Source organism: Penicillium crustosum (genome assembly GCF_028827405.1).
Source record: "Penicillium crustosum strain IBT 35664 chromosome Unknown utg000004l_segment0_segment0, whole genome shotgun sequence".
Taxonomy (NCBI): domain Eukaryota; kingdom Fungi; phylum Ascomycota; class Eurotiomycetes; order Eurotiales; family Aspergillaceae; genus Penicillium; species Penicillium crustosum.
This window is the reverse complement of record NW_026623125.1, coordinates 4,210,388-4,222,680: the sequence shown is the minus strand read 5'-3', so window position 1 is coordinate 4,222,680 and position 12,293 is coordinate 4,210,388. Positions and strand designations below refer to the sequence as shown.

The 12,293-nt window shown below is 42.2% G+C and overlaps 2 protein-coding genes across 2 annotated transcripts; one reads left to right on the top strand and one right to left on the bottom strand.

The window, feature by feature from the left end:
- Window positions 1-9,612: 9,612 nt before the first annotated feature.
- On the top strand, window positions 9,613-11,292 carry N7487_010653 (transcription factor domain-containing protein; the record flags this gene model as incomplete). Its single annotated transcript, XM_056878383.1, has 4 exons — window positions 9,613-10,094; window positions 10,161-10,574; window positions 10,638-10,876; window positions 10,928-11,292. 4 exons carry the CDS (start codon window positions 9,613-9,615, stop codon window positions 11,290-11,292), a joined length of 1,500 nt encoding a protein of 499 aa, XP_056726963.1.
- Window positions 11,293-11,488: 196 nt separating this feature from the next.
- N7487_010652 (Major facilitator superfamily domain general substrate transporter) lies at window positions 11,489-11,780 on the bottom strand (the record flags this gene model as incomplete). Its single annotated transcript, XM_056878382.1, has 2 exons — window positions 11,489-11,632; window positions 11,715-11,780. 2 exons carry the CDS (start codon window positions 11,778-11,780, stop codon window positions 11,489-11,491), a joined length of 210 nt encoding a protein of 69 aa, XP_056726962.1.
- Between the last annotated feature and the right edge of the window lie 513 nt (window positions 11,781-12,293).

The following is a 12,293-nucleotide window of genomic DNA, read 5'->3' as shown; positions in this document are numbered from 1 at the left end:
CACAGTTATCAATTTGAAGCTAATAGTATTCCCATTTATCGTTATCCTACCTTGTACGTTTCCGGGATCTAACAAATCCACGTACCTGAGTATTCCCTTCCTTAGGTATAGATAGTGGGATATCACACTCTAGAACTTAATCCTCGTTACTAGTTAATAGAGTAGGCTGCTCGTCCTCCCTTCTATTACTAATCTCTACTATCATCCTATCTTCCTTATCATCGCTAATCGGATCAAACTCGTATATATAAAGACTATTATTCTGCTCTTCGTTAGCTGTCTCGACCTTATCGCGAGAGAAGAATTCCTTTAGAAACGTATACTCGGCTTCCTCGAAGTCAAACCTCGACGTAGACCTTGCCAACTCCCATGGGACTAGAAAAATTTTGGTCCCATATCCTGGTCCCATCACTCCCATGGGACTAGCCAAAATTTTGGTCCCATTACCATAGTGGTCCCATGGGAGTCCCATGGGAGTGATGGGACTCCCATATGGTCCCATGGCATACATATTTTTGCCAAGCATTTCCTATTTTGGTTGCACAAAAATGCTAACTCAGCAGATAAAATACTGTTTTTTACAGGTGTATCAACATTCTCACTTCAAGTTTGTAGCAATCTAACTTTTTTATATGGCATACTATTAAAAATAGAAGATGAATATCTCAGCCATATATTTAAATATTATATTCAAGCAAAAGTAAGCTCAAATATGTAAAATTAGGTGTAGGAGATCAAGAAGAAGTTGTTGACTTAGTATCATGGTCAGTCAGTAGAGATATATATATTCACATACATGCTATACTCTCCAGTTTCAACTAAGCTCTACACATATTAAAAATTATACCAAAATATAATAAATCCTTTTTTTTTACAGCATTAGATACTATAGATAGGTCTTTATTTCATCCTTTTATTTCAAAACTACTCTTAATATCATATTATTGGTATAGAAATCAATGTCTGGACTGCGACATCGCCTATGGACGGGCGGGTGGGCACTGCCCACGGGCCTTAAGGCCTTTTTAGTAACTAAGTAGAATTCCTTGACCTCGTGACCTACATTATTTGTATATTTTTTCTTTATATTTTTAAGTAATTTAATTATATGTACATAGTAGTAGCATTAGCATATAGTAGGTTTAGAAGTATAATGATTTGACACTACTGCCAATTTTCTGACCGAGGTCAGAAAAATGAGCTTTAGAAGCCTTTATACAATGACTTGATACGACTATCAATTTTCTGACCGAGGTCAGAAAAATGGCAGTAGAAGATACAATGATTTGATACGACTGTCAGTTTTTTGACTGGGGTCAGAAAATTGAGCTTTGGAAGCCTTTATACAAGAAATTCCATCAAAATGCTAGGGGATCGGGTTGACCCTCAAAACTGACTATACCCCTGACTTGATGGGACTCCCATGGGACTCCCACGGGACTCCCGCGGGACTCCTATGGGACACCCGTGGGACCCCCACTATTATAAAGCTTGCTTAACCAATCGGGGAGCTGTAAATAGAAGGTCTTACTATCTTATGATCTATCTTCGCGCTAGTTATTACTCGGCCTACTATAGAGTACTCAAGGTATAGAGGATAGATGCGATCGTTAATCAGAAGATTTTTGAGAGGTAAGTCAAGATTATTCTATCCTTATTATACTCCTAAGTCCCTCCCCTCTTTACCCCAGTCCTCTACGATATAATGATTATTGGAATATCATGTCTCAATACGATCTTTATGCTGAGGCTAGCCCTTCGTCCCAGATTGCCTCCTCGCAAATTGGGATACCTCCACCATCTTCACTCTATAATCTTGATTTGATAGATGAACCCCTTACACCAGACCATTCGATTAGCCAGCAGCCGATTTATAGCGTACCACCATCCTCAGTCGTTCAGTCCGAAATTGAATCAACACCTCTTCCACCTAGTCTTCGTCGAATCGGTCCACGAAATCAAAAGTTCTGGGTTCTCTGGACTATGGAGAATAAGGCAGAGTTTATTGAATGGTGGAGGAATACAACTGGTGCTCATCCATACCCTCCACTCTATAAAGTGAACTTCGAAGCACGATATACATCTTCTGCTTGGGATCAGTTTGACCAGGTAGCACACTATCAAACTGGAAAACCAATGGCACTCTGTCGGAGATGTGGAAAGGTGCTATCGCACCCATCATCAACCTTGAATGGGTCGAAATCCCTAACTGCGCACTTGAGTAGCCGCGCATGCAAAACTGGCGCACAAAAGGACTCAACCCAACAGGATATACAACAATCGTTTGAACTTTCGGTAAGACTAGGGTCTTATAAATAATCTATCTAAGGCTAACTTCTATATCATTCTTAGTCAAACCGTGTATCTACTCGAAAGGCCTTTAATCTACAAAGATTTGAGAGAGCCCAGGTAAAATTTATCGCAAACTCTCGCCTTCCATTTCAAATCCTCCGGCACCAAGAATTCCAAGATCTTATAGCAGAGGCACAGCTTTCACCACAACCTTTGAGCCTTCTTTCACCGAAAACTGCGCGGCGTCGACTCCAATCGATTGTCCAGGCAGAACAGCAAAAGCTACTCTCCCACCTCCCCGCTGGGGCAAAGCTCTCGATTGCTCTTGACTGCTGGACCTCACCATTCCAACAAGCGTTTATGGCGATCACAGGGTATTTTGTGGATATCGATTGGGTATATCATGAGATACTTCTAGGCTTTATGCCGGTTCATGGCCAGCATACCGGCGCTCACTTGGCAGAGGTTCTCCTCGGTGTTCTTTCTGACCATGGGATCGTTGATAGGGTGATTGCAATTACTACTGATAATGCGTCAAACAACAAAACCATGGTTGAAAGTCTTTGTGAATCGATCCGACAGATAGATCTCCCGGATTCCACTGAGATTATACGGGTTCCATGCCTTGCCCATGTGATTCAGCTGAGTCTAAAAGATCTTCTTGGCTTGATGAAGGCCAATCCAAAGAATGATAAAACCGCGACCGTATGGTCAGAAGAAAATGGGAGCATCCTTCAGCAAGCAAAGCTACAGAAGGGAATTATTTATACACTTGCAAAGGTATATATCTAACCTCTATAAAGGTATCTTATATTAATCATGATTATAGGTTCGCGCTTTTGCTGTATTCATCAATGCTAGCCCACAGCGACGGGAGGCCTTTCTGAATCTCCAGAGCGACGGAATAAAGCTGGCTCCAATCCAAGATGTCCGCACTCGGTGGAATTCCACATATCTTATGCTCCAGCGTGCCAAGCGCCTTCAGACAATATTCCAGCGGTATTGTACAGAGCACCAGCGCCCTGAGTTCCACATCAGTAAAGGGGAGTGGCGCCAAATCGATTACCTACTCTGTATCACAAAGCCTTTCTACAAGTGGACGGTCGGTCTATCAAAGATCAAGACAACAACCATTCACAATGTTTTTATGGTATATAACCGGCTATTCACACATTTTGAACAATCCCAGGCCCGACTTCGTCGTAAGAAGGTGCCCTGGAAGAAGGCTATGCTAGCGGCTCTTGAAGCTGGAAGGGAAAAGCTTTCGGTATACTACCAATTAACAGAGGAAGCCCATGGTAGCTTATACGCCATAGGTACCATTCTTGCTCCCCAGTATAAGCTCAAGTTTTTTGAAGGCCCAGAATGGTTAGGTCAGGTTCAGCTCAATGATACTATTTCCTCTTGGCATGATATATACAAGTCTTCGCTTTATAGCCATCTTGAAGACTATTCGAAACATCAGCCAGAAAGGGAAGTACCACCCACAGCGATACCTTCGGCACATTATACAGAGGATGAAATGGCAAGCCTTCTCGCTGAGGATCAGCCACCGCCCCCACTACCATCAAAAGCCACTGGTTGGGAAGAAGAACTTAAGGGATATCTCAATCTTGGTAAGTTTATACTATCCTTTTACTATTTTACGAACCACGTTACTAACTCTCTATAGAATGGAGCGCAACGAATCCATGCCATTTCTGGAGGGAGAATGCGCGTAACTTTCCGACACTCGCAGGACTTGCACGGGACGTCTTTTCGATCCCAGCCACAGGCGCAGGTGTTGAGCGTCTCTTTAGTACTGCTCGCGATATTTGCCATTACCGACGGGGCTCTTTAAATGAATCGACGATTCAAGATCTAATGATGCTCCGTTGTTTATCAAGGTTTGACATTAGAGATGAAGAAACTGAGGATACTGTTCAACCTGAATCCGTTCTTAACCAAGACGAAAGAACAGAGATTGACGAACAAAGGGAGGTAGGACTTCCTGACTATACGCCAGAGCCAATCAGTGATGGTGAAGATGGCGAAGACAGTGTAGACGATGAAGCCGACAACGTTAATCCAGACAATATGGATACCGCCACAGAAGAGGCAGAGCCAGATCATTCTATACGCCACCAATTACCAGTGATTCCGTTCAGTCAACAACGTCCCCAAAGAGAACGCAAGCGACGAAGAGATGATGATTTGTATACTTATACATAATAGAGATAGATTAGTATAGAATTTTTTAACAGCTGTTAAAATATCAAATTCTACTGTCTATCAGAAATTGCGCTCTAGATATAGCACTGCAAATCTACTATTTTTGTCCTAATACCAAGCCCAAAGTATTATTATCTCTATTCTTTGAGTAATTAAAATACCCAAAAAAACAGTGGCATTCTTCATAAGTTATGCAGGTCACATTTTTCTACATGTTTGCACTGTTTACAGTCCCATGGGAGTCCCATCAAAGTCCCATGGGAGCGGACTGGACTGCTTAGTCCCATTCTTGGCACTCCCATGGGACTTGATGGGACTCCCATATGGTCCCATGGGATAGTCCCATGGGACCACTCCCATGGGAGTTGGCAAGGTCTACCTCGACGTATAAAGGTATATCATAAGATCCTAAATAGTATTAGTGTTAAGTCTACCTCGGCGGTAGTAATAGATATCCCGAGTAGAGTTAAATAGCCTTTCGACGCCCGCCCCGGTTACTAGAATCGAAAGCATATCTCGGGCTAGGCTTATAAGAGCTGGGAATCGATATTAGTTATCCTTCCAGAACAGAAGGGGGGATATATTGATAGTATCTATTATATATTAGTACTATATTTTATAATTCTAGTAGTCACACTTTATATATACCACTTTCAAGATATTATAAGAGCTTATTATACGATAGGTTATTAGGTTACTGACTTCCGAGTATTATATCGAGGCGAGACCCTAACCTTTTCGAAGACTAGGACGGTAGAGACGTCTATATACTTTTAAGACGTATCTTATATAGTATAAGGTAGTCTTAAAAGCTACGTCGATACCTCTAAGCCTATTACTCTTCCTATTTATCAGTTTGAAAGAACCGAAGCTTATTAGTAGGAGTAAGTATAGTTCCAATTATATAAAGATTATCTCGGATATTATCTATTTCGGCGTAATAGTCCTTAAGTTTCTACTATATAGCTTTAAGAGCCTATAATATATTTTTTTTCTAAGAGACCCTTTTACATCGGAGCTGTATAATAGATTGCTTAAGGTACTCGAAGAGTTTATTATAGATCTTAAATATATAGTGGGTAGTAGCATCCTTTATCTTTAATAGTTTAAGGGTAAATTTAAAGAAAGGCTAGGTGATCTAAAGAAGGTACTCGATCTGTCGCTATTTATCGTTATCTAACGTAAGGTCCGATCGCTTATACTTATCACAAAATAGCGTAAAATAAGGGCGAAGCCGCTTTATACGCCGGAGTATAAGAAAAGTAGAGTTCTATCGCGTTTTAATATCTTATATTAGCGCGAGTTTAGCTAATTTAGTCTAAAGGGCGTAAAATATATCCCGTCGCTAGGGGCTTATATTTACGTATATAGCGAGGTTTCGAACCTAGTAAAATAGTTAGTAAGGTATAAGAAACGGTATTAATATTATAAAATTAGATATAACTAACCTTACTTAAAGTATTGATAATCTCTCACTTATACTGCCTCGCGTTCGTTCGGGCGGACTAAGACCGCTATTCCGTCTACCGAGTCTCTATTAACTTATTTACTAGGCTCGCTTTTATATATCTAAGTAACTTATTGAGATATAGCTGGAGGATATAGGTAATATATAGAACTCTAATAATAGTAGTATCTTCTAGTATTGCTTGCTAGAGACTTTCGACTAATATTTTATTGTTCGAAGTATTATCGGTTATAATCGTAAGTACCTTATGTTTAATATTATACCTCTTAAGAATATCCGTAAGTATAATACTAAGGTTTATACTAGAGTGGGTTCTATAGAGAGGTTCGAATCTAAGAAGGATCTTACAGTACTACTAGTCCTCGTTAATAAAATAACCAGTAATTGCCATAAAGGCCTATACGAACGGTAAGGTCTAGTAATCAAGTGTAACGGATAGTTTTATATTAGGAGGTAGCCTCTGTAGGATACTCTACTAGCGCTCTTATACAGTGCTTTGAAGACGGCATCTGATTGTTTTCGCGGAGGGGATTTTAGGTAGGGAATCCGTAGCTTATATAAGTACGACTAATATATAAAATTCAGGGTACTCAATTAACCGGAATAGGAGGCGAGCGACTATAAGAAATTGTAGTAGCTAGTCCTTCTAGGCTATCTAGTTAAACGTTATCCGTACTAAGGAATCCTGGTTCTAGAAGGTAGATATATTAGTAATAGTAAAGTACTAAATAAGAAAGGTATAAGCATACTATAGCCTTTATAAACCGAGTAATCCCCGACTTCTGAGTACGGTATCGAGCTGCCTTAGTACAGCTAGTACCTTTAAGGTACTTTCCTATCGTAGAGGTGCCTTAGCGTGCTGTTGTCCCTAATAATAGGGATTGAGGATACTCTAAGATTGCTCTATATCGCTTATATATTACCTTAGGTACGCTATCGGAGCTATATACAACCTAATCGAATTCATCCTAGGATTTTAACTAATACTTCGAGTCCTATTTAATCTTAGTATTACTAGGACCCCTATATTGTGTTCTAATCTACTAATCTATAAATTCTTTATCAACCATTTCGTTATAAAGAACAAATACCTTTCTGCGGTCCGGTCCTATACGTATAAGACCTTTAGGGACTAGGAGTAGAATTAGTAGGCGTAGAAACTTAGGATCAAATAAATCGATTGCAAGCTAGCTAGTAGAGGGTTCGGAAATAGTAGCGAGCTACTCGTTCTTAGGCGTAAGGTAGGCAAGGTTAATATCACTATCATATAGAGATAATAAAAACGCGTCAGAATATTGGCTTTAAGATATAGTATCGGGAAAGGTAGAGCTAAAGATTTTAGCAGAAGGGCCTCACGTATATAAAGAATCTTAAAAACCCTAGCAATCTATCCTAGGGTACTATATCGTGCTTAAATACGGGTTAATATATCGTAGTACTAAACCTCTACATAATAATAATTAGCTTATCTGATTTAGCTTTAGTAGGTAGAGCCCGCAGAAACCCATATAAAACCGCAGAAACCCGCGTTAATACCTATAATAACCCGCAAACCCCGTAGTATAACCCGAATAACCCGCGAAATAACCCGCAGAAACCCGCAGAAACCCACATAACCCGCGAAATAACCCGTATAAACCCGTATAAACCCGTATAAAAACCCGCAAGAACTAAGAAAATCACGAAAACTACAAAACCCTATCAAAATATATATCTACAAAATATATATCTCTAACTCTACCTATAGTTTCTAGCTTACAGTACAATAACCCTAATAAAGACGTAATTTCTAACCGCGGTCAAAAATAGTAGTATTCTTAAGGGATCTTTCAATGCATAGATAGTTTCTGACCGCGGTCAGAGATAGCAGTAGTCTGAAGGGAGTTTTCAATGCATAGATAATTTCTGACCGCGGTCAGGAATAGCAGTAGTCGAAGGGTGCCTTAGACGTATAAACAAAACCGCCGTAGATTACTGTATTTTATTAGTATAAATCAGCATTTTTATACACTTCGCCATGGCTTAATTGGGAAAATTATGCAGCCGCGGGTTTTTGCGGGAACCCGTGCGGGTAACCCGCGCGGGTTGCGGGGCGGGTTGCGGGTTGGTCGAGTCTACCCATCGGGGTTGCGGGTTCGGGTTGCGGGTCGACTTCTCTTACCCATTCTCGGGTTTTGGCGCAGTCTACGTGTTTCTTCCTATTGCACAAAATATATCCTGGTCTACGCGATATATACTCCGTATCATACACCGAAATTACAAATTCGGGGTACCCCTTAGGCATCCAAATTATGATAGCATACCGCTCGAACCGCCGCTCACGATATAAGCGGTGCAGCTAGTATTTAGCTCTCTTCCAGTTTCAACGTCCTGTCCATTCATTGATATGGTCATTGAACGTTATAAACCTTACCTAATACAAATATTAGTTATAGTCTAGTTACTTTAGGCTATACTATATTATCTGCTAAAGTGCTAACATTTAATATATATATATCTCTGGTTTCTTCGATTTTTAGGGATTGCTTCAGCGCTAGGCGGTTAATATCTTATCAATTTAGCCTTAGTTTCGGCTATAGTAGGGGTAATCTTTCAAATAGATCTTAATAGAACGATTCCGGGCTTATAACTGATAGAAATCTGACTATATGATAATATATGGTATGGATAGCATCTTCGGCCTCCAGTGCTTACCTAAGACAAAGCACGTCCCGAGGTCCACGGGTGGTACTATGCGCTTCAGGTCTCCCTGGTCTCCTGTATCTGCCACATAATCTCTCGGATGGAATCCCGAGCTGTCTACTCCGTATGCCTCTTCGTTTCCAAACTCCCTTTTATGACTGTAATCATGGACTACTCAATGTCCGATTCCCAACCAAGAACAAAACGTCGGAAGATTGCTGTTGCCTGTGATGATTGTCGAGCAAGAAAAGTTCGCTGTGATGGGAAACAACCAGGTATGTTCCTTGCGATGGGTGCGGACGGAATGCGACCCGTGCTGACTCAATGCAGTGTGTGGGCCATGCAGCAAAAGGACCGACCGGGGGCTCCAGTGTGTCTATACAGGGGAGTTAGAGAAAAAGCGAGCAAGGCAAACGTAAGCGTTATAAATTCTACGACTAAATCAACCTTTGGTTGCTAATCTCTCTTTTTATAGTTATATATCCAAGCTAGAAACTCGGATCCAACAGCTTGAAAGCCCACAATACTCAGAGAAGGGTCATGGATCAGAATGGATGCCGGTTGGTGCATTATACCGCTTTAGTTTCACTATCTAACGGGTCTGGTTATAGCAGACCAATCTGCTATCGCCAACACCTGGTAATATCCAGCCGGAAACGCCTGGGAACTATGCACGAAGCACCCACAGCCAGCCTGACATATCCACGCCCACAGGTCAGCGGGACGGGGTGAATGCTATGATGGGAGCTGTAGAGGAAGCACGCCCAAGTCAAGGTTTCTTTGGAAGCTCTAGCGCAGCAGGATTCATGCGTCAAATCAGAACCGCAGTCGACAGGAGAATTGCATCACCTCACCGAAGATCTTCAGTTCCCCATCTGGCTGTTCCTTCAAGCCTGGTGTCAACTCGGAGCGAAAGACCTCAGTCTTCAGTTGCAAACTATGTGCTTCCCCCTCGAAAAATGGCCGATAGCCTCATGGAGGTTTACTGGGAATATGTCTTCCCGTTGTATCCGTTTCTTATTCCCGCTGAGATGAAAACTGAGTATATGAAAATCTGGACTGGTGGTAGTCTAGAATATGACGAAAATATGCTGATGTGCACGCTGAATGTCATTTTCGCCTTGGCAAGTCAGTTGGCCGATTTTGTCCCCCCAAAAGAGCGTGAGGCGTCGGCGGATGCTTTTTTCTCACGGGCAAAAGGCCTGTTTCAATTTAACCTCTGGGATACTGGATCAGCAGGTTTAATTCAATGCTTACTTCTCATGGCCCAGTATCTGCAAAGTACCGATTCTGCACACCAGTGTTGGATTGTCACCGGGCTCGCGATCCGTAACGCTCAAAGTTTGGGACTCCATCTTCCCCAGAACATTGCCCGCCTTCGAAGCTTCCAAGAGCAACAACTGGCGCGCAAAATATGGCATGGCTGTATTCTAATGGATCGGTATGTTCAAAACTACACCCTACCCGGCTAATCTCTTGCGTGGTTCTTATTTCAATGTTCTCAAAGGGTGATATCTATGACATTTGGTCGCCCTGCGATGATCTCAAAGGCTTCTAGTGGAGCGGTTCCTCTACCGGCCGCTGTTGACGATGAATATATTCCATCTGGGTGTAGTAAAGAGGTCTCCCAGCCTCCTGATCGACCTTCAATGATGGCATTCTACGCTAAGTCGTTAGAGCTTTATGAGATCATGAACGATGTGCTTCTTAGCCTTTACAAACCAATTTGTGACGATCATACGGAAGATGTCCACAACTTCTATTTCGACAATGCTACAAGCGAGGGAGAGCGGACTATCTTTGAGCTCGACCGCTCTCTCACTCGATGGACACGAAGCCTTCTCCCACACCTGCGTTGGGATTCCTCAACGTTATCCACAAATCCTATATTTTACCGGCAAAGCATTGTCTTGCGTGCAAGGTTCGTTATTTGTACTAATATGTCCGAGGTAGTCTGCAATAACTAACCAATGTGTTCCTATAGATTTCTACACGTGCGGATACTCTTGTTTCGTCCAACTCTCTCTAAATACTGTGCGGTTCGAGATAATGCCACAACAGACCCATTAATCTCGACGAACGACTCCTTCCCCCATCGCGTCGCGCTACAGTGCTCTATCATATGTGTCAAAGCTGCCCAAGAGTCTATCCAACTAATCTACAATAATGTCCCTGCTGACGGGACCGGTGGCCCCCTGCCGGCTTGGTGGTATAACATTCTTTGTTCGTACAGACTTTCCCCGGTGTGCTACTTCGAGATTCTGACTTAACCAGATGTTTATACTTCTGCAACTGTCTTGATCGCTGGCCGTTTATCCTCTGCAATCCTTGCCGAGGTCAAAGAAACCTCCATCACGCAGTCTTGGAACTATGCACTGGAAGTTCTTCGAAAATACCAAAGTTATAGCACATCCGCTCGTCGCTGTGTAGCGGCCCTTGAAATTCTTTATGAGCAAGTTGCCTCTGAAAGTCTGCTGCCAACAAATCACATGCCTAGTCATGAAATAGGAGCCAACGCAAGTGCAGTGAATGATATGTCCTTTGGCGAAGGAATGAATGCGGCTATCTTGGATGGCTTTGGGTTTCCTGATTTTCAAGATATGTCATGGTTAAACAGTGTTCCGAGCAACCTTTTCTAGATACCTAAAGCCTTGAATTTACAACGCCTACAGTGAATTAAGTGAGGATTCAGGATATACACTCAACTTTGTCTAGTTAGCTGAAACGATGCCGATTCCGGTGGCTTTTCCTTTTACGGTCCAGGGCAATGAACCATCAATTCTGACAAGCAGCATTATGCCGAAACAATTTAATAAAATGCAGGACCAACTGCTACTAGCGCTTCTCTGCGCGTGTCGAAACGAATTGGACTGCGATGATTGGAAGTAGAGCACATCCACCGATAATCGCAACCATCACACCCGCAGCTCCATCAAAGCCCAACGCAGTGAACATGTCTGGGAAATAAAACGGTCCAGCCTATAGGTAGCATGTTAGTGATCAAACATGAAGTATCAAGATCTTGGTATGGTTTTACAAATTCATATAATTGTCGGCAAACATTGACAAACACACCAACCTGGCTAGCCCGTTCTTGTCTACTCTCCACGGCAGATGTCGTCAGCATTGTCGTCTGCATCTGATTACCGAAATTTGTTATGGTAAACTTGTTATGACAGCACCAACACAGGGCGTGACATTCCAAGTGGTCGCATGCTGTAGCTGGAAGCCCAAGGTCAAAAGACTAGCGAAAGCCGTAGCAAAGGCAATTTAAGATAACCATATACGATCGGCCTGGTATGACTTGCCCCTAGATTTGCGACTAAGCTCTAAGAACCAATCGCACATGGGTCCACTAACTTGTTCTCCCAACACACAACCGATAATAATAGCAATGAACTGTAATCCAATCTGCTGAGCATCGAAGTGAAACTTTTCGCCAAACGTGATAGGCATTTCAAAAATTAAGGCAATATTGCCATAGCAGAAGTTAATAGCATAGGTGCATGCTATAATCAGAATGCGTGGATGTTTCGCCAGAGAAAACGGTGCAACGAAATCCAGAGGTCTGAGAGAATGAGAGCTGATCTTCCGTGGAATTAGCTTACCCTAGAATCCAGTTTATGTGCGCTCGTTGTCG